The sequence below is a fragment of the Pollachius pollachius genome (genome assembly GCF_949987615.1).
Source record: "Pollachius pollachius genome assembly, chromosome: 7".
NCBI classification, from domain to species: domain Eukaryota; kingdom Metazoa; phylum Chordata; class Actinopteri; order Gadiformes; family Gadidae; genus Pollachius; species Pollachius pollachius.
Window position 1 is genome coordinate 18,532,583 of NC_136940.1, and position 22,077 is coordinate 18,554,659.

At 45.7% G+C, this 22,077-nt stretch overlaps 2 protein-coding genes across 3 annotated transcripts; one reads left to right on the top strand and one right to left on the bottom strand.

Moving 5' to 3' along the window:
- The first annotated feature begins 10,153 nt into the window (after positions 1 to 10,153).
- akr1a1b (aldo-keto reductase family 1, member A1b (aldehyde reductase)) lies at positions 10,154 to 15,218 on the top strand. Its single transcript, XM_079740004.1, has 9 exons — positions 10,154 to 10,289; positions 11,147 to 11,242; positions 11,326 to 11,445; positions 12,696 to 12,847; positions 13,171 to 13,366; positions 13,737 to 13,936; positions 14,044 to 14,116; positions 14,241 to 14,327; positions 14,874 to 15,218. The coding sequence occupies exons 2-9, from the start codon at positions 11,162 to 11,164 to the stop codon at positions 14,937 to 14,939; spliced, it is 975 nt and encodes a 324-aa protein (XP_079596130.1). The 5' UTR covers positions 10,154 to 10,289; positions 11,147 to 11,161; the 3' UTR covers positions 14,940 to 15,218.
- Positions 15,219 to 15,446: 228 nt separating this feature from the next.
- cUnh19orf44 (chromosome Un C19orf44 homolog) lies at positions 15,447 to 22,077 on the bottom strand. 2 transcript variants are annotated; one of them, XM_079739249.1, is made up of 10 exons: positions 21,663 to 22,077; positions 21,418 to 21,573; positions 21,151 to 21,287; positions 20,242 to 20,797; positions 19,429 to 19,642; positions 18,932 to 18,996; positions 18,316 to 18,808; positions 17,876 to 17,965; positions 16,885 to 17,051; positions 15,447 to 16,304 (listed from the first exon to the last, which is right to left on the bottom strand). In XM_079739249.1, the coding sequence occupies exons 1-10, from the start codon at positions 21,801 to 21,803 to the stop codon at positions 16,215 to 16,217; spliced, it is 2,109 nt and encodes a 702-aa protein (XP_079595375.1). In that variant the 5' UTR covers positions 21,804 to 22,077; the 3' UTR covers positions 15,447 to 16,214. The 2 variants fall into 2 exon arrangements, with proteins under 2 accessions (XP_079595375.1, XP_079595374.1); XM_079739248.1 differs by having other exon boundaries at positions 18,316 to 18,811.

Here is a 22,077-nt window from a genome sequence, read left to right on the forward strand (position 1 = left end):
TCCTGGCTACTTTTGCTCCCGTGTGGAACTTGGGCGCTCTGAGCCCCGCCTCCTCCACCCTCCCGAAGGGCTCCACGGCAGGAGGTCACCTGATTGGAGGAATCCGGGGGATTCCACCTGTTCTCATTGGAACAGAGTCACGTCGTAACTCCGGAGGAGGAGTAACGCGTTTCATTCCACCAGCCCCCGGGAAACGGGGAACGTTGACCACAGTGCGGAGCGGTAAATAATGACTTCAATATGTGTGTGGGTCGGATGTAACAGCAGCCGAGAAACCTGCTCTGAATTAGACTGGGTCGTGTTTGAAGCCTTTAGCCTATGTTATAATCATTATATAGACCTACTTGTATGTCGACCCATAGCCAACCTCTTGGAGACAAGTGCAGTTTGTGAACACATTAAGTAATGTAGACCTTTTCCTATATGGGAGGAATTTGATGATTTTTTAACATTTGGAAGAACAAGGAACTTTAAATGTGTGGGACATGTCGCCTTGCCAGTGCATAATCGCTGGTGTGTGGTGTGTTCTAGCTCAAGTTGCAGGCAGACAGGCAATCGTGTCTTTTTTGTATGTCCATATTATGGACATACAAAAAAAGACACGACTGCCCACTAGCGGCAGCAATGACCCGGCAAAATATGTCAGTGAGATATCGTTTGGATTTGGCATATTTTCTAGGATCACTGTATATAAAAAAAGAAAGACTCTCAATTCAAAATCTTTATTTTCATGGTTTTTAATCAACTTGTTTAAATAAAGGTCTTGTATTGAGAATGTTATAGTATGTACAATGAATTATGTACACATGTAAAGCCTTTAAATAAAGGCTTTAAATGAGGAAAGTGCAGACACACAATGTAGTCTTGCATGAGATATGCCTTCGCTTATGTATAATGCAGGCGGCCGGCTGTATAATGCACCCCTGACTCACTATCACCCCCCTCCCCCCTAGATGCTTTGGGCCAGAGAAGGAAGAAGCTGGGAGTTTTCTGGGGCAGCAGTAATTCTCTCTTACCACCACCTCGATTAACAAGGCGATAAAGCACTGTCTGTAACAAACAAGCATTGTCTCCGCTTGAGTAAATAAAGGCCTAGCCGTGGATAAGCTTGCTTGTTTTGTGGGTCAGGATCCTCGGAGAATGATGTGGAGCCGTCTTCTAGACCACTTCTGACAACATAACACCATTTGATTAATTAAAGCTATCCTGGACCCATTATGAACACCACTTTGATGAATGGTGTTCCCAAGATGATGAACTCTGCTATTCGATTTTTGGCTTTGGAATGGATTGGAGGGAATGTATTGGAATATATGCTAAACACAAATGTTACATGAGATTCATATGAATCAGAACCAAAAAATACTAATAGTAAAGAATGGAGTCAAGTAGAATAGAATAGAATACAATATAATATAATTTATACCATGGTCATTAATTCCTGCATAAGAACGACACACATCCCAAAACATATGTTCATGACCAATTGGAATTGTATATAATGTGTTATGTCATTATATAAAAGGCCAATGGTCATGACCCTACTGCCATCCATCAAGAGGGACCCACATACAGATTCAGGAGAAAACTTTGTACCCATGCATGAGACGTGGATCCTCTTGCATTCCTACAGCTTCCTTAAAAGCATATAGAGCCCATCCTGATCACATACAGCAGGCGATGAATCTTTGATCCAATGTCTAGGGCATGGGCTGTGCAGAGCAGAGCAGATGCTCATGGACAATAAGTAGATTAACGAGGATTGGTGCATGAAACAGCATGGTCCTGCACTCCAGCTGAGCAGGCAGTCTGTCTGGCCGTTAGCAGGTGTTTGCATAGTAACTCAATGATCATAAAAAAATGGAGGGAACCAACACCCGAATCAGAATCAGAATTACTTTTATTGCAATCTTATTGTACAAGTACACAAGGAGTAAAATTCTTATGCTTGGTACCTCAACATACACATAGTGGCAACACTGGACATTATACCTAAGGTTCAAAGCAGGTAACAACACTATTCTTAGAGGAGAGTATACTCAACACATTTAGATACAGAAACACACAATGATGACGAGGGAAAGAAACAGGGGAAGTTATATAAAAGGAGACAAAGTTAATTCAATAATAATTATAACATAGCCTATGATACAGACACAAGATGAATTGAATGAGCACCTGTTTTCACCCCTACTATTACAGACACTACAACAGAAAGGGACAATTATGGCTTTGTTTCAATCCATAAAGACCTAGTTGAATTCGATTTTCATATAGTTCATTGTCAGCATCCCAAAGACTTTGTCAAAAACATCCATGCTTATCATGTCCATGACCAATGTATACGAAAATGTAGCCAACTGAAGAAACACCAACCATCAATGCTCATCGGGTCCATGACCAAGCATACAAAAATGTAGCCAACTGTAAAAACTTTACCCATCATATTTTTATGAGATGCTATCGACATTCACCTCTTCAAACTAATTAATTTACTTTGACCTGCTACTGCAATGCTCCATCTCTGCCTGCACAGCAGAGATGGAGCATTGTGTTGAGCCAGCTCCAGAGGGCTTTAAGTGGTGTTCATGCCCGTCGCTTGCGGGTCAGTGTGTCAGTGAACTAAACTGAATCTGGAGATGTTTTCCCCTTGAACAAAGATTCAGCCTTGAGCTTTTACTTGGGTCGCAGGCTGGCAGCTACAACGCAAAGCCAGACCATAAGATACTGCCCTACACACACCAACAGAGGCTGAGATGTATTATTCATTATGCATCAGACGAGGAAGAGGCAAGCACAAGAGATGGATTTTGGATCATGTCGTACTTCACTGGAAAAAGTACTTTCTGGGCTATTCCTTCCACATGCACACACTACATCTGTGTGTTAGCCTGACACCATGTGGACACATGTTGAATTAAATAGATTTCACCTTGGGCCCCATTTGCACATAGCAAATATTTTGGCTGGGCAAAAAGAAAATGACCGGACAGGAAAACTTTCCCATTGGAATCCATTTCGCCATGAGAATTTAAAGTGATTTGGACCCACCATTGCTGATTGTCAAGGAAATCTAAGACAGCGCATTTCTGTCTGCATCATGCATGCATTCTATTCGTTATTAAGTACGAAAAAGCAACCTTTCAATATGGGCCATGGTAACGGGACAGCTTTTCATATTACAGTTTAATTGATTACACATAATTTACAGGCCTGTATAATTATCAAAATACACATTGTAAAATGTTAATCAAATTCTTATGTGGTGTCTTATTTGGTGGTTGGAGGTTTTGGGCCACAGAAAACTTGCTGGTGGGCCGGATCTGGAGCAGGGGCCGCTAATTGATGATCCTAACCACAGTTAAACCGTAATGTATGCATATGTCTTATTTTACCAGAACAAATTCATTCTACTGTGGCAATCCCGGTCGTCGGCGGCTGGGATTCTCTAATCAAACGCTCAAGCCGGGTTGCGGTGCAACGGTTTTATTATGTGCAGCTCACAAAAAAAAAGGAAAATCATGAAGTAACTTAGGTTTCTTCCACACTGGGGCAAAAGGGTGAGGCATCTCCGGACCCGGTCCACCGCTGATGTCGGCGTGGATACCGCTCCCGGCTTCTCCCGCTCAGTCCTGTGGGGGAGCGTTCCGGCGTTAATGCGATATGGTGCGTTCGTCCCTTACCGCGACTGTCTCCAAATCGGCTTCCTCCTCGTCTGACGCGTGCCCGGTCCTTAAGACTCCTTTCCCGTCTCCCTCCCCCAGGTGATCCTAATGCCCATGATTGCCCGGGCCTGCCTGGAGTTTCTCCAGGGTCCACTTGATCGCCAGCGCCTCCTTCTCCACAGTCGAGTAGGACCTTTTGCTGGCCAGGAGTTTCCGGCTGATAAAGGTTACCGGGTGCTCCTCTCCTGACCGGACCTGGGACAGAACAGCTCCCAGCCCCATCTCCGATGCGTCGGTCTGGACCACGAAGGTGAGGTTAAAATTCAGGGGTGATTAGCTGTGGCTCAGTGCAGAGGGCCTGCCGCAGGCGTGAGAAGGCCTCCTCAACCTCCTCCGTCCACTCCACTCGGTCGGGTAGAGCCCTCCGCGTCAACTTGTGGAGGGGGCTGGCCAGTGTTGCGAACGCGGGGATGAATCGCTGGAAGCACCCGGCGAGTCCCAGAAATTACTTTACCTGTTTCTGGGTTCTTGGCCTGGGCCAGGTCCGGATGGTCTGCACCTTTTCTTCTTGAGGTTTTACGTTGCCCCTCCCAACTCGATAGCCCAGATAGGAGGCCTCTTCCAGGCCCATGCGGCACTTTTTTGGGTTGGCTGTGAGGCCGGCGGTCCGGAGTGCTCCCAGGACTGCTCGGAGGTGGTGTAGATATAGGGCCCAGGTACTGCTGTGTATCACTATGTCTTCTATGTAGGCGGCGGCGTATTCCCTGTGGGCCCGTAGGACCTGGTCCATCATCCGCTGGAAGGTCGGGGGAGCCCCATGCACCCCGAATGGAAGGACAGTGTACTGTAGAGCCCGTCGGGTGTGGCGAACGCCGTCATCTCCCGGGCCCGCTGGTTGAGGGGGACCTGCCAGCATCCCTTTGTCAGATCTAGGGTGGATATGAACTGGGCCGGGCCCAGCCGCTCTATCAATTCATCTACCCGGGACATGGGGTAGGCGTCGAAGGCCGATACCTCGTTCAACTTACGGAAGTCGTTGCAGAACCGAAACCATCCGGTTTGGGGACCAGAACCACAGGGCTGGACCAGGCGCTGTGGGACTCCTCTATGACCCCCATCTGCAGCATGCTTGCGACCTCTGCCCTGATGGCGGCGCGCCGTGCTTCCGGGATACGGTAGGAGCGGAGGCGGACTCTGGCTCCCGGTTCCGTCCATCGTGGCTGGCGGATGTGGTCCTCCCGGGTCGCTCTGAGAAGACATCAAGGTGCTGGAGCACCATCTCCCTCATGTCCTGGGACTGGCTCGGGCTCAGCAACTCCCCCACTGGAACCTCGGGAATGGGTAGACGAGTGGCCACTGTCAGGAGAGCCGGGTCCCGCGGGGCAGTCAGTAGTTGCCACCGCTTCAGCAGGTTGATGTGATATATCTGGATGGCCTTGCGTCTTCCCGGATGCCGCACCCGGTAATTGAAGTTGCCGACCCGGTCGATGATGTCATATGGCCCCTGCCACTTGGCCAGGAACTTGCACTCAGAGGTCGGGACGAGGACGAGTACCTGGTCCCCTGGGTTGTCTGTCCCTAGTCTTATCCATCCCCAGATGAGCCCTCAGGAGGTGGGTGTGGGCCATATATAGTACCTTGCTCACGTATGTCCTTGGAACGATCAATTGTTCCATCTCCTCTCTCCCCCTCTGTACTACCCTATACAATAACCCGCCCTGTGTGCTAAAATGTGGGTACTGACGGCCACTCACGAGTCCCGTGATATGCCCTCGTGGACCTGCACGTGTCCCCAGACATTTCTGAGGGCGTCGTCCTCCAGCTGGGCAGTGGCAAACTGACCGCTCCTGTCGCGCCCCCCTTGACGGCCAGGGGGAAGTCGGAGAACTCGTGGAGGGGTGGGCTCTCTCTCTCATCTGGCAGGGGTGTCCGCTCGGAGGCGGTCATCGTGTCCGGCGTCCAGGGTGGAAGGGAGCCCGTGGACGAGGCGTGTGGCTGGTGTACCGCCTCCCTCGTGGGTCTATCGGGAGAGTCGTCACCGTTGGAGTCAGACCAGGATGGCGGGGGATGGGCTGCCATATAGGCGGGCCGGCTACGCAGCCGGCGCGGCCTCATCCTGGGATGCCGGGGTCGGGGTGGCCGAAGCTCTGCCCCTAATAGTCTTTCAAAAATGGGGAAGTCCCGTCCAATTAAAAGTGGCACGGGAAGGGTCGGTACCACCCCGCCCTGGACCGTGAAGGTCCCCTTCGGGGTCTGTACTGTTTAGCCGTGGATGCAGCCCACCTCGATATTCTGTCCGGGAGTTCCGTCGGTCAGACCGGGTCGGATCAAGGTGACCACGCTCCCTGAGTCGAGGAGGGCGCGGGTGTCTTGCCGCCCCACCCGTACGGGCAGGCTTGGGGATACGGTTCTCTCGTGAGACCAGCAAGTGGTACGGAGAGCTCCTCCACTCTGGTCCGACGAACTGGCCGTGGGCATAGACACGTCCCCTGCTCCGGGACAATAGCGTGCAAGGTGGCCCTTCTGGTCGCAGGTGTAGCACCTCCACTCCTCTCTCGGGGTCTGAGGGGCGGGGCCTCTGCGGGCCACGGTGGTCTGAGTCGGTTAGGCTGGGGCACGGAAGGGCGGGGTTTGGGAGTGCTGGGTCTCCATCGTCTGTCCGGTCGCTCGGTCCGCAATTCGCCCCCTCCGGGAGGCGGGACTGTTCCTCCGCACAGCCGAACTTTGAAAAAAGTCTACATGATTTTTTGAGTGAGATATACATTTCTGTGAGTACCCCGCCTACAGTTATGAAACGAGCGAGTCAGTTTCGGCGCTCCCTCCTACGTAGGAAGGGGGCACACTTGAATAGTCCGGAGGACGAGACATGGAGGAGAAAGGGATTGTACTCCAGGAGCTGAGCTGCCGGACTGCCGCTGAGCTACCCCCGCCGGAATTCGGCGGCAGTCCGGCTGCCATCAAAGCCATCTGGCCGCCGTCGAAGCTTCGGCGGCATTCTGGAGGAGGAGACATGGCGGAGAATGGGATTGTACTCCCGGAGCTGAGCTGCTGGACTGCTGCTGAGCTACCCCCGCCGTCGAAGCCTTCTGGCCGCCGCCGAAGCTTCGGCGGCGGCCAGAAGGCTTCAACGGTTGTACTCCGGGAGCTGAACTGCCGCCGAAGCTTGCAGCTCTGGCGCGGGGAGCTCGGCGGCAGTCCGGCAGCTCAGCTCCCGGAGTACAATCCCTTTCTCCTCCATGTCACGGTTCATGGACTTCAGAGAGTTAAAGCCAAAGTTCCTTTCCCCCAATTCTTCTCAACAATGACAGAGATATCCACCACTACGAGTCTTTACTTGTTGTGGAAGCATCAGAGACGTCAGACGCAGTCTTTATGATTCATAATATTATCCGAGGCGCATATAGCTTTCGGCCGTGATATTAGGTATAATATTATATAAACACCCATGTATAATATTATTATTATATTATACAGATATAGAAGTCCAGGGGCCTGTACCACGAACCTCGATTAGAGGGTTAGCGAGGTATGTTGAGCTCAATGCCTGGGTTAGCTGGACCACAAAAGTCAATCTCTTTTAGCTTCGCTGTATCACCATGGTGACTTATGCTCGCAACCAAACCTGGTCGGGAGCAGGTTTTCAGCTTTGTCTACCCGGAGATCGGCAACTTAAATCGGCGTGCACAGCTTCCTAGCCCCTCCTCCGACAATGGCGTCACCATTTGTGGGTGTTCCCGTGGACCTCGGCGCACTTATTGTACAGGGGTCTCTCCGGAGACAGAGGGTTTTCGGGACAGAACCGATCCCTTGGCATTGTCTGACGATATTCTTTATGAGAGATACAGATTCTCATCAGAGGGTATTCGTTATTTGATCATCCTTGTTGGACCGTGTGTAGGCAATGCTACACAAAGAAGCCGTGCACTTACTGTTGCGCAGTGTGTCTGTGTTTCACTGCGATTTTTTGCCACGGGCACATATTTACATGCAGTTGGTGATGCAGAACATATTGGCAAAAATACGGTGTGCCGTGCTATTCGCAAGGTTGTAACTGCGCTCAATACTTTGCTTAATATGTTCGTGGCGTTTCCCAGCTTCTTGCCCAGTCAAATTGTCAAGGAAGGATTTTACACACTTCCAGGTAAAATAAAACCTCCTAAGTGGAGGTAGCGCGTCAGTCTTGAATTTCTGCGTGCGGGATTCGTCTCCAGGCGCGTCGTTAGACCTGGGCATTCGAGGCTATAGCCCCGGATTGTGACATCCGTCAGCCACACGCAAACTCTGTGTTCCCCAATCTACTTATCGAGTCTTAACAACAAAATGGCGTCGACGGGTGATCTACTGATGGTATTGTGTGCATGAAATGTCCTTTTTAATAAACAATCTGTACACTTACAAAGTTCTCAATGCCTCGTTTTATATGTTAAGACCCTTATTATACTACCAAAGAAGTGTCGGGCTACTTTTAGCCTTTTAAGTGGTTTAAAATAGCGATTTAGTTTTTACCATAACCAGTGCCCCCATCGTTCCAAGTTTATAGCGTTTTGATAGAATCGGCTAAAAACAGCCAACTGAAGAAAGCGTCTATATGCGGTTTTTGTGCTCCAAAACGAACGTTTCAACTCGTTATCATACAAAACATATCCCAAATCCATTTTACACCGGAATTACCCTTTAAGGCCCATTCACACCGGGAAAATAGATTGAGTAGTATAATATCTGATGTATATATGTTGTATTTTACGTTTTATACTTATATTATACTATATACTTGACCTTTTTATTTTATTGTTCCCCTGCTTTGGCAATTTTTTCACTTTTTTTTTCAATGTTTCAACTAAAAATGACACAATTAATTTACACTCAATCATTTCACATTTGATTAGTAAGACAATTATTTATGTCCATTGCCAATACATAAATACATACTCATTACAAACGCCTTGGATGTCGAGGCAGTGGGGTCAGAGGACATCCCCCCTTCCACTCCTACCATCATGGCCGACCTTCGTTATTGGCGAGAGCCAGCTCCTCCGAAGTGTTGAAGGGCGGTGGAGCGGTCCCCCTCCCAGTCGTATTAATTTGGGTTTTCTTTTTATTTGCTACAGGTAATCAACATGAGATTAAATGTTGGAGCCTAGGCCATTGCAAATCATAGGCTAGATTCACCTGGAATTATTCAAATGGATGCTTACAACTTACCACATTGAATAATATTTTTATATTTATTTTTGACTTGGCCCCATGTTCGTAGGAGCGTGCTGGCACCACATCTATGGGGGTAAAAGGCATGATGATACATGATATATATATTTTAGACAATATGCAGAATCTTTTCACTTACGAATTAACACGGTCGGCTATTTTTTGCCAGCACGCCACCCTAGCCTCATTATGGGCAACCTTGTTCCCCTTGGCTGTGATTTCGACTTTGAATTCCTCGTAGGAATTCATAATAATACACTGCTCGTCTTCGGTGAAATACACCGCTCTCGCTCGATTCATTTTGCATAAGGGTGAGTCAAATGACGCGATAAACGCCCCTTTTATGTGAACGGGCATTGAACCTAAAACGGAAAACCTGGTTCGACTAATTGAATCTAAAGTGAGCGTCGTGGTACCATTTAACTCTGATTGCGAGTTGCGTCTCTGTCGAGCCAGGTTTTCCCCTGAAAGTCTGGGTATGTTCAGCGAGGTTCGTGGTATACCCCCCAGGAGTCCACAAACGGCAACAATCCCTTCTCCTCCATGCTGTGGTTCAGTCTGACAGCTCATTGGTCAATGGGCAGCAGCTCACTTGCATTAAATCTACAGACACCAGAAACAGCGCATTCTCAAGGGACTGAAACAGAGGGGTAAACAAGATTTTCTTTCCTAAAAGCTATTTCCAGCAAACAGCTTCAAAAACATGTTTTCTGGAACTCAAATACTATGTTTACTTGTTTGGAAAACACCATAATATGTCTCCTTTAACTACAGGATTTAAAAAAAAAAGAAGTTTGTCAATATGTTTGAACTTCTTTGCAATTCCATGGAGGCCATGAAACTGATTGTGGTGTTGTTACACATACTTACCACTAGAGTTCAGTAATGGTCCGTATTGCTGTGATTGATTCGAGAAAAAAGTTAGTATTCGCTTTCGTATAAACCACATAAAAAGATCGAAGCTGCCTCTCGTTAAATGACATTGGTAAACTTTTTATAATCACTTTGCCGTTAATGCAGTGCAAGGCATATTTGTTTGATATCATGATGAAGTACCTGGGACGGAGAGGGTCGAGGGATAGGGATTTTAAATTCATAGATTGCTTTCATTCGCTGTCAACTGTAGTTAGCGGTTTTGGTGTAAAATGTAAGAGTACATATATATATATATATATATATGTGTGTGTATATATATTTTGATGAAATTAAAAATGAAGCAAACTCGAAGCGGAACATTAATCCCGTGTCAACGCTGTTTTCAAACCGGATGAAGCACCCGGAAATGGAAACGTCAGCTAAATGAAATTAAGTTGTGTTTATGAACATCTGGGGGGAGAAACCGCTGTATACGTTTTATGAGCCGGAGGATCGTGAGGCGTCAACCTTTGAATGTGCATATTTCTTTAAAAAAGCTAAACAGTAAGTGTTTCGTTTTTATATTTTACTTCAGCTGGATAGTGGACCGATCGTGCACAGACATGAATTGGTTCGCAGACAACCGACAACCATGCAGGCTATTAGACTCAGCATGTCAAGTGTGTTTTATCGTTTATGTATGGATCGCAGTAGGCATGTGAGTTCATTCATTCATCCACTTCGTAACATTAACCTGCGGCTTGGACGCGTTAATATAAACTGAATTTGTAATCGTTATCAAAGAGTTATGAACATTTATTCGTTGAGGTTATATATGACAGGAGTATGATTGGTTTTAATATATTTTTATTTGATCTCTTCACAAAATGTCTATACTAATTTTGTATAACCGATATACAACTAAATTTGCTAAATAGATAAAGCATAGTTCGCCTTTAGTGAGCTAAGGGTTAGGGTTTTCTGCTGTCATGTGATGACTGCTGACGGAGGCAGATTTCACAATACATTCCCCATGGTTTTATTTGTATTTAAAACCTTGTTAAAGTAAACCAAATAATTATTTCGCAATGCTTTCCATACACCAAAAAAAGGTTATCTCCTTCTATAGTTTTAATGAAAATCCAACATTTTCCAACAGCATTTGATTGTGAAACATAAGCCAATAGATTATATAATAATTAACCTACGACTCAGATGCACTTGACTATATAAACTACTTAACATCCGATATTCCCATATACTACTCTGGATACTCTGCAGTATTAAGGTGTTTTGAAAACATGTTCCATTTGGTATTGTTTACAGTAATGTTTCCTGACAAGTGTCTGCTAATTTACAAAATGTTAGGTAAATGTTGAACGAAGGGAAATTAAGAAGTGGTGCACCCATTGTCTTTATAGGTATTCCAAAGAAACATGAATGACTTTGCAGTTCTCAACACGGGGCGGAAGATGCCGCTCCTAGGACTGGGAACATGGAAAAGTGAAACGGGAAAGGTATGTTTATGCACAGTAGAAAAGCAAACAATTTATCCAATGCACCTGTCTTGAATGGCTATTCATTCTGTCCATTCGTCTAGGTAAAACAAGCAGTCATTTGGGCCTTGCAGGCGGGCTATCGCCACATTGACTGCGCTGTCATCTATGGCAATGAGGTGGAGATCGGAGAAGCTCTGCAGGAGACGCTAGGCTCTGGCAAGGTGAATACTGGAGCCCTGTCATCGAAACCTAGACTTTTTCTGTTTTTAAAGGGGACAGATTATGAAAACAACACTTTTCCTGGGATTTGGGGTGTTGTTTTGGGTCTCTGGTGCTCCCACACGCATACGAACTTTGAAAAAAGTCTGTACATGATTTTTTGAGTGAGATATACATTTTTGAAAGTACCCCGCCTACAGTTACCAAACGAGCCAGTCAGTTTCCGCGCCCCCTCCTACGTAGGAAGGGGGCACAGTTGAATATTACCTCCCACTTCCCTACTCCCCTCCAATCAGAGCATAGCTAAGATTTTGTTGACCAGCGGAAGAGCAGCTCCGGCGGGGGGAACTCGGTGGCAGCCCTGCAGCTAAGCTCCGGGAGTACAATCCCTTTCTCTGGAGACATGGAGGAGAAAGGGATTGTACTCTCGGAGCTGAGCTGCCGGACTGCCACCGAGCTACCCCCGCGGGACTGCCGCCGAAGCTTCGTCTGGCCGCAGTCAAAGCCGTCCGACGCTTCGGCGGCAGCTCTGGCGGTGTACTCCGGGAGCTGTACTGCGGCCGAAGCTGGCAAATCCGGCGGAGGTAGGTCCCGGCGGCAGTCCGGCAGCTCAGCTCCCGGAGTACAATCCCTTTCTCCTCCATGTCGGGGTTCATGGACTTCAGAGAGTCAAGGCCAAAGTTCCTTTCCCCCAATTCCTATCAACCATGGCCAAGATATCCCCCACTACGGGTCTTTACTTGATGTGGAAGTGCCAGAGACGTCAGACGCAGTCTTTATGATTCATAATATCATCCGAGGCGCACATAGCTTCTGGCCGTGATATTAGATATAATATTATAGAAATACCCATATATAATATTATTATTATTATATTATATTATATTATATTATATTATATTATATTATATAGATATAGAGCTCCAGGAGTCCGCAAACGGCAACAATCCCTTCTCCTCCATGCTGCGGCTCAGTCTGACAGCTCATTGGTCAATGGGTAGCTGCTCATTTGCATTAAAGCTACAGACACCAGAAACAGCGCATTCTGAAGGGACTGAAACAGGGGAACAGCGGTTGGCGAGATTTCTTTTCCTAAAAGCTATTTCCAGCAAACAGCTTCAAAAACATGTTTTCTAGAACTCAAATACTATGTTTACTTTTTGGGAAAACACCATAATATGTCTCCTTTAAAGAAAAAAATACAATTTTCTGTTTTGACTTTAATATAAGACTGACCATTTGCATGCGGCAGGCCCTGAGACGAGAGGACGTGTTTGTGACGTCCAAGCTGTGGAACACTCGACATCACCCAGAGGATGTGGAGCCCTCGCTGCTGAAGACTCTCAAGGACCTGAAGCTGGAGTACCTGGACCTCTACCTCATCCACTGGCCCTATGGCTTCCAGTAAGCACCCATCTCTGTGTATGTCAGCCAATGCAGTGGACAAGTACTTATCCAACCAAATTGAAGAGAAACATCCATTGATAAGGGACTGGCCTGGAAGTCCCAACACCCTAGACACAGCTAGACTCTTCTGTTTTAAGGGTCCCATTAAAACGGACCCTGCATTCTTTTCCAATCTTTAGTAAAGTAAAACAGGAAACTGTACTGTTTATCATCCTTGAACTGCACACAAATGCAGCTGTATGAAATGATACTTCATGATGAGGATGCTCATTGCAATTGTTTAGCATGGATCCCTAGCTTCTTTCTCTCTGTTCTCCAAGACGGGGAGACGCTCCGTTCCCTAGAAGCGAGGATGGCACCCTGCTGTACGACAACATTGACTATAAGCTGACCTGGGCTGCCATGGAGAAACTGGTGGAGAAGGGTCTGGTCCGCGCCATCGGCTTGTCCAACTTCAACAGCCGCCAGATAGATGACGTCCTTACCATCGCCAGCATCAAACCCACAGTCCTTCAGGTGTGTGGCTGTGTCTGGGGGGTGGGGGAAAGGTTAAGTCAATGGCACTATTTTAACAGAGCTACCACAGTATGGCTTAGATAAGGTAAGTAAGGTTAATTACCGGCTTGATTCATTCTGCATTGTTTTTGTTTTTGCCTAAATTCAATTGATTTATAACTTTACTACATATTTAAAGCTTGGTTTACACTTTGTGTCACTTTTGACTTTTGTAATATATTAAAGTTGTGTAAGAAGGTTTTGAGCTCCTCCCAGTTGTAGTTCAGTCCAGTGCGAGTTCATTTTATTTTTTAGAGCTGTTCATTTGATGATACTAATGCCATTCTGAAGCTTGTTGAGTTGTGTGCATACTTTTACTTGTGTATGACAGGTGGAGAGCCACCCATACCTGAACCAGGTGGAGCTACTGGCCCACTGTCGGGAGCGGGGACTGGTGCTGACGGCCTACAGCCCCCTGGGCTCCCCGGACCGGGCATGGAAACACCCGGACGAACCCGTGTTGCTAGAAGAGCCGGTCATAGCCGCTCTGGCCCAGAAGTACAGCAAGTCCCATGCTCAGATCATCCTGAGGTGGGTTGGCACTCACTCACTCACTCACTCACTCACTCACTCACTCACTCACTCACTCACTGACTCAATCTTGACATTAAACTAGTGATTTTGTTTTTATCTATAAGGTGGCAAACACAGAGAGGAGTGGTGACGATCCCCAAGAGTGTAACAGAATCTCGCATCAAAGAAAACATTGAGGTAATGCAGCAACCGACCTATCATTTTAGATGAGCGCATTGAGGCAGGAAATCATCATGACCATTGTCCCAGTTGCAAACTATAAAAATATAGTAAGTCAAAGTGTTTTTTCTATGTGGATCAGATATTTGACTTCAGCCTCGAAGGAGAAGAGATGAAGAGCATAACAGACCTGCACCGGGACTGGCGATACATTGTACCAACTATCACAGTAAGCAACATGGGCTCATTGACGCTGATTGTTTACTTGCATCATTTGCCTTATTTTAACTGTAATGTGTTTATGATTTTACTGCACAATCTGTTTGCAGGCGATTTAGGTTTTATTTGGACAAACAATGCATCTATCTAGAACAGGCTGATGGACACAAACAAGGAGCAAACGATCTGAACCAATGGTGTAAAATAATTGAAAAGGATGATGTTTAGGCATGCCAAGATATCTTCTTCATGGACATGTCTGCAGTATTCCACAAATATACTCTCAATACTCTATAGATGTGACCTAGGGAATCCAGAGTTTGGGCAAATGGTCAGATTTAGGGTTGAAGTTCATGAATAAAGTTAAGTAAAGGTTTGTTTTAGAGCTTTCAATTTCTTTAGTTATGAATTAGGCCAGCAAGACAGAACAATCAAAAGTTTGAGGGTGTTAGAATTGTCACAATTAGTTAAGTTGCTTTTTTTAATATTATGTAAGCTGCGTGTGTGTGTGTGTGTGTGTGTGTGTGTGTGACTATTGAGTTTTGTCGTCTTCTAGGTGGATGGGAAGAGTGTGCCCCGGGATGCAAAGCACCCCCACTACCCCTTCAACGATCCCTACTGAACACTCTCATCCTGCCGCCAACCGCTTCTGTGCCTTGGAAACCAGACCATGGAACTGCAATCCCATCATGCAACACTTTCTATCTAATCAATTAGCTGCGCCGCCACCACCACAAGTTAACCACATTTGGGAATTAACTAGACATTTTTTAAAAGCTGTCTTATCTGAGTAGTGTCTTATGTATTGCACTTATAATCACTTGAAATCACTCAGTAAAGTGTATGTGTCTTATGAGTGTCGACATGTTATTTTGTAATAAAGTTTTTGTTACCTCCCTCAGGAATGTCTTGTTATTGGACATGTTGCACAGTAATAAGGTCTAAATAAGGCGATGTGATGTTTAGGTGTAATCAACTCCTTGAATGGAATGAAAATTATTCTACATAGCAGATAGATATGTAGAAATTGAACAAGAAATTCAATGAAACTTCAACACAGTATATTGTAAACATTAGATGGCACAATATCAGAATTTTATTTTCATAGCAGCATTCCTGGTGAAGAACATTGTATATCCATTTCAACATTTTAAGTTACATGATTTCAATAATCACTTTCAAACAATGTAATTTGATCTATATACACATTCTATGTCATGTTAATTTTAGCACTAGTAAATGCACATGTAAAAAAATCAGGTGATATGCAATGCATCCCAGGTCCTACATTATATAAATAACTTGATAATCAGACCTAAAAATGACCATTTTCAGTCTCATTAGAATACATATTACTCTAGAAAAAAGGCTTTATATCACCCAACCAATAACCACCACATGATTTGATAGAATTGTATCATATTTTCCTTTGTGTTTTGTGTGCGTACGTCAAAACAGGAGCAGTACATGGCATAATCACATTGAATGTGGAAGTTTAAATCCGCAATAATTCAATATATATAATAATAATAATGAGCACCGTGTGACGCAGGACATTGGGTTGAATGATCATGTATAATAATTTATAATATGGCTGAAGATTTGAATACATTATTTATTTTTTAAAGTCTCTCACATCGCCCCCTAGCAGACGTCAGTGGTAGCAGCAAACTTTTTCATTGATGGAGCGTAGGTGAAATGTTGGTGAGATACTGAGATAGTATCAATAATGATAATGAACGCCGTGTGTCGCATGACATTTGGTAAAAAATAATCTTGATATGGCTGAAGATTTTAATACATTATTATTCTTTTAAGGATGTTCTCGCCATCCCCTATCGGACATCAGCTGTAGCAGTAAACGTTTTCTATTGATGATGTGTCGGTGTGATGTTGGTCAGATATAGTGATAGTCTCTCATCTCCTGCAGTACCTCCTCCAATGCTTGCTCCACAGTCAATTTGGGTGGCCTGTGCTTGCGGATGAACTATATTTGAAGAAAGAATGGTTGTTGTTAAAATATTCTGTTCTCTGCTGATTTCACTGGTCGTTTGGTGCAAAACAATCACAACTTTTTTTCAAAGGCACTCTGTCATGGACATGGACATGCACAACAATGTTTAACAATTAAAAAAAGTATTGGTGGGTATATTTTCGCAGCTCAAAGCAAAGGAGTGCCTTCTCAGAAACTAATTAAGAGGCAGAGGCATTTAGTGTCACATCAGCCCTATTGTCTGTGGGATTTAAAAAAATCCTGTCAAACAAGTCACACCCGTAATCCTCAATCATCACAAAGAAGATTTTCCTATGCGTTTGTTCAATCAACCGCTAAAAGCGAGCAACATCATTCCTCTAAGCCTTGAGAGCTGAGAATACACAAAGACCTATGAACATGTGAATTACATGTGAAAAGTTGGGTATTTTAAATATTATATATCATTTCATTTCTTGGATTTGCAGAGTTCCTTGTGTGCTTACTTCAGTTAGCTGAAATTGACCATTTGATGTTGCAGCTGTTCAGCCAAATGTATTCAAATGAGTAAATGAACAATATGAGCTGGGCATACTTGTTTGGTGTCTTCCAGAGTTGTGTAGGTGTAATCTGCCGGACCCAGGCCCTGCACCACACTGTTGTGGAGATGTCTGCTGGCTTGGGCAAACTGTCGGGTCATGGCTAGCTGCTGCCTTAGCATGTTGTTGAGGGCAAACACTGCCGGGCTGTAGGAGGTTAAAGCTGGAGCACGCACGCACACGCACACACACACACACACACACACACACACACACACACACACACACACACACACACACACACACACACACACACGCCTTTTAACCACATGGCTTGAATATAACCAGTTAAACCTGTCAAGTGGCTTACTCTCTGAAACTATTTACTGTTATACTTACCGTAAACCAAGGCAACATTCTGACACCCAAAGACAACATAAAGTATCAAATCATCCATTGTTTTTATGATACGAAACGTTTAAACCCTTCTTAATGGCCTTGAGAAAAAACTTTAAACTATTCATTACATGTTTCCTGTATGTCAAACCTCACAGGCAAACACCTTTCTAGAGAGACAAGTGTGAAGTCAAAAATCCTATTTCCACATAATATGCAATAATCATTGTTCTACAGTACCCAATACTAAAGCACGCTTGGATAACCCACAATGCATTTCAGCATGGGGAGGAAAATCGTATCCTTTGTTAATGCATTTACACATAATACACACCAGCTTTTCTTTTTTTTTATCATTATTGCAATCATTTATAGACACAATATATATCATATATTTATATAAATATAATTTTTTAGGTCAAGTGAAAGGAAGAAACAGACTTGAACAATGGAATTCAACACATCAACATGCGTTTTACCTCCCGTCTGCTTTGGGTCAAACTGTGTAACTAAACCTGTGTTTCTGACAGGTTTGCCTAGGTTCCTTTGTCTACAGCAGCTTGCGGCCTTTTCAGTGGCACCAGGCCTTGAGAAGGAAGCCACTTGTGATTGACAACCATTGGGGGTGGGTTACTGTAGTCCTCAACTCACCCTCAAGGGCTTCTGCACCGACTGTATGACTGGCCACGGGGGTTGGGTCCACGGAACCCATGCCTACCGCAGGGCCCAGAACAGCCATACCTGGAGGACAGGAAGTCAGAGCAACACAGGATGGTAGAGAGAAAGAAGCAGTAGCTGTATCATGACAGGAACATACTTGACCACTATGATTATCTAACATACAGCGTTTACGCATTTAGAACTGCTGCAACAAATAATACTTTTGTCGAACGTTTGACCATAGAGGCATCATGTGTATAGGCGTCTATTTTATTACACTTGCTGTTTGGTTCCTCTAATGTGGTGCTACGTTTCACTTAGCAGGGTGGCAAATGATGGGGTGGTTGTGCAGTGTGAAGGATAGGTTAGCCTAGCAGAGTGCTAGGTTACCATAGTAGGGTCTACTTTAGCATGCAGGGGGGCATGGTTACCTGAGGACCAGGCGTAGGACAGCGGGTCGGGTCGTGTTTGCGTGGCTGCTTCTCTCCCAGCCCGCCCCTGTACGGTGGAGCGTCTGGAGCTGGGCGTCAAGGTGCGAGACAAGGACTGCGCGGAGCAGCCAGGGGTGTAGCTGCTCGCCGCACTCTGACTGCGGTCGGAGAAACTACTTGCGTAGGGGTCGTCGTAGGGGTCGTCGCCTCCCTCCCGACGCAAGCCTTCTCCGTCACCCGAGAGCTCAGAGAGGTCATCTCCTTTCTGCGTCTTTTTTTTCCTCTTCACCTCGTCTTCGGGGCTTGCCCCAAGGTGCTCTGAGATCTCGCTGGGGCTTTGGTCGTGCTCCGTCTTAATGCTTAGGCTCTCGAAGTCACTGTGGTAGTCTGCCCCAGTCACCTCGTCCTCTCCCGGCTCCTCTTCTTTACCCTCCGGTGGTTGTGGTGTCCGCGTACGGTCCTCTGCTTTGTGCTGCTTGGGTGGTCGATGGTCCTTCTGGTCGGGAAGGAGAGAGTGAGAGGCAAATTGCATGAATTAGAGTGGCATTAAACAACATTGTTGTTGGGTTTTGACTTAAAGATGAATAACACCGGGGTTTTTATGAATCATCCTTACCTGCTTTGTTTCCACAGTAAAATCAGGTACAAGGTCATCCAAAGACATGATGTTGAACTTGAAATCTACTGGGAGAAGAAGGATTATCGAGTGTGACAAAACCAATGCGAGACCTCAAAATATAGGTCTCTCAAAATATCCTGTATATTATATATTATAATTTATATCATGGATACTAACGCATACAAAACATTAAAAAGGCTTGTACCTGGTCCTCCTACTAGAACGGATGTATAAGGTCAAGAAATTATTGAATGAATTAATAATTAAAAAACAGTTTTTATATCTTGTGTTGTATCATAAATCATACATTTATCATATAATCTAACTACCTACTACTACCAAATACTATAATTATCTTTATGTATGACACCTTACTTATAAAACTGTTGTGTGTGATGCTTATGACAGTATTAATCCTTTGTCTCAAAAGATAAGGCACAGCTATGTCAATATTGTGTCGGCATCGCCTGTGTTGATACTTTATTTCCCCTCACCCTCTGAGGAGATCCTGCTGCTCCTGCCACTGTGTGGCCCCTCCTCTTCAGTCGGACCCCCGGGCCCCGGGGAGAAGAGCTCCTCCAGGGAGTGCACCTCCCCACGCCCCCACGCTGACGGGGAGGACAGGGAGCGCTGCAGGGGGCTATGTGCAGAAGGCAAGGAGGCCCCCAGGGGAGAGGGGGTAGCGGGGTCAGGCTTCTCCCTAGAGTCCTGAAGGAAGGAGGACAATGCAAACATTGTTATTGGAAAGGCTTTAGGTGTGTCATTGCCAGACCAGTTCCCAAATGTGTATTCTAGTTCGCTTTCGATCAACATTAACGGGCCCAGACCAAAATGCCTCCGGATTCAATTGCACAGACCTACGGCCATCAGAATAATATAACGTCTGACACCTCACCGACAGCCATCTTGATTGTTTATGCAAATACATCAATGGCGCACCCAATGGCCGCTCCCCTGTACATTATTGTGAACTACCGGCCCAATATAAGATAAGTGGTTGTGTTTTGCTCGATCAGGGCCAGGCCTGCTGGATATCTGTCTGAACTGGAGAGAACAAAGACACATGTGCCAGAGCAAAAAAGATAAAGCATGCCGATTTGTCTGGTTCCAAGGCTAGTTCAAATATGATGAAGACTATAATTCAGAGTGGGCTTTTAATCCATTCCTGACGGAAACAATATTAGACAGCACCTTCATTTTGTAGTTGCTCCAATATCAATTGTGTGCCTCGATTGTTCAACCTCAATTTGTTCGATTCTGGTCACAAAAGTTTGACCAGCAGAATTCATGTAAACGTCTCCTACTACCTTTGCCACCGTCTTCATGGGTAATCTCCTATGTCTGTCCTCCATCGAGTCTAGCGAGTCCCCCAACAGTTTCCTCATACTCTCCTCATCACTGTCCAGGCCAACTCTGCGGCCCTCTTCTGCCACCGGCTCAGCCTTCACCCCACTGGGCTTCACAGCACTGCCACTTCTGTACTTGCCAACCGACAAGCCGGCGTCAGCAGCAGCAGGGATTTCAACACTGACTTTAGCCCCTTGGGATTGGCTGAGATTGGTGCCAGCCGTAGCTAGCACTGACGTCTTCTTTAGGAAGCGCTTCCCGGGACTTCCAGGGTCATTGCTCGACAACCGGGGCGACAGCGGGGCCGAGGGGAGCTCCGGCGGCGAGTGTCCATGGGGGGGAGAGGGGCCCGGGTTGGGGGCTGTTGGAGGTACGGTGTGATTGGGGTTCCCCTCCATGGCACGCCCCTGGGTTGTGCTCTGCTGGGCTTGCTGGCGGGCACGGATGCGCTCCTCAATGGTGGCCAACCTGCTCAGGGCGGCACTCTGGGAGCCCTGCTGGGAAGAAGCCACAAACCTAGAAGCAGGAGATAACAAGCACAGACTTGCATCAAGACCTTTATCGGGGTTAAGGTGTCACCGGTCCAAATGAGTTTAAATCTGATGAGAGCAGGATGGCAAAAATAACAAAAGGTTCAGAAAACTCCCCATGCTCTGCATTAGCTCGGGTTGCAATAGATGCTGGACAGGCAGACATACAATGCAGACATAATATAGACACTACATTTGTAACAAGATCTACCTGTTGATATCCCCGCTATTAAATCAGCATTGTTCAAATATTGTGGATGAAATGATACCATTCATGTTATAATCGTATCTACCTTAGTGTCATGATCATGTGATTGGATCATGTGTCTATTACGTTACCTGCGTTCTGGGGGATGCTCTGTTTGATTCTTTCTAAATTGAGGGGACTGGGTGCTAGCCATGGCCTTTGGTATAGCTTTCTTCAGAAACCTTTGCCCTCCTCCTCCTTCGCCCAGTGAGGTTGAAGCTCTGAAATCCTAGAAAATTTAAACATACAGATGAACAGTTATTTCCTAACCGTTTATTGCGGGTGTTATTTTTAGTTTATAACCAAATGGATAAAATCACGGAACAACTATGGCAGTTTGATCCTGTTTTATTCAGTACCTGAGGTGAAAGCACTTCTCTCCCCTGCTCATTTGTATTGGTTTTGTCCCCATGCTCTGTGACTGAGCTGACAGAGGACAGGTCACTCAGGTCCAGTGATAAGATGTGTGTATTCGAGGGAAAGCGGCTCTTTTGGACTGACCCTCCTCCAGGACCCTGAGAAAAAAGAAATCCCCCGTAAACACAGTATCTGTACAAGTCATCTCCGCAATAAATAACAAAAACAGTAAAAACCAAATGCTCACTGTATGTCCATATGCCTGAGCTTCAGGTCCATGACGTTGGAACCGATTCGTTAGCTCGGTGGCGTTTGCATCGTTTCTCTTCGCAGAGAGCAGCGCCTGGGCTCGGACCAACGCTGAATTTCGACCGTCATGGTTCCACATTATTGTAATGAGCAAAATCACTCTATGTACATATATCCATGAGCATACTTATTAGCAAGTATTGGCTCTAATACAAGTAAGCAATACTGGGGTCTCGAATCATCCGGTGAAATAGCAAAAAACACTTTAGTGTTGGCAATGTGAAATGGGATGTGAACGCAAATCGTAAATAAAAATGGAGCCAAACAATGGATCAAAACATGAGTGAATAAAAAAAGAATACTGATGTTATTATTTGACGTCCATAGTTTCCATGGCGAGAAAATGTGCGCTG

What these genes read in the sequence shown, in the direction of transcription:
- akr1a1b (XM_079740004.1), top strand. Translation starts at nt 11,162, where the DNA reads ATGAATGACTTTGCAGTTCTCAACACGGGGCGGAAGATGCCGCTCCTA. An exon ending in TCAAACCCACAGTCCTTCAG is followed by an intron (nt 13,367 to 13,736) that starts GTGTGTGGCTGT and finishes TGTGTATGACAG; the next exon opens with GTGGAGAGCCACCCATACCT. An exon ending in CATGCTCAGATCATCCTGAG is followed by an intron (nt 13,937 to 14,043) that starts GTGGGTTGGCAC and finishes TTTATCTATAAG; the next exon opens with GTGGCAAACACAGAGAGGAG.
- cUnh19orf44 (XM_079739248.1), bottom strand. Translation starts at nt 21,803, where the DNA reads ATGTGGAACCATGACGGTCGAAATTCAGCGTTGGTCCGAGCCCAGGCG. An exon ending in GAGCATCCCCCAGAACGCAG is followed by an intron (nt 20,798 to 21,150) that starts GTAACGTAATAG and finishes TCCTGCTTCTAG; the next exon opens with GTTTGTGGCTTCTTCCCAGC. An exon ending in CAGCAGGATCTCCTCAGAGG is followed by an intron (nt 18,997 to 19,428) that starts GTGAGGGGAAAT and finishes TTCTCCCAGTAG; the next exon opens with ATTTCAAGTTCAACATCATG.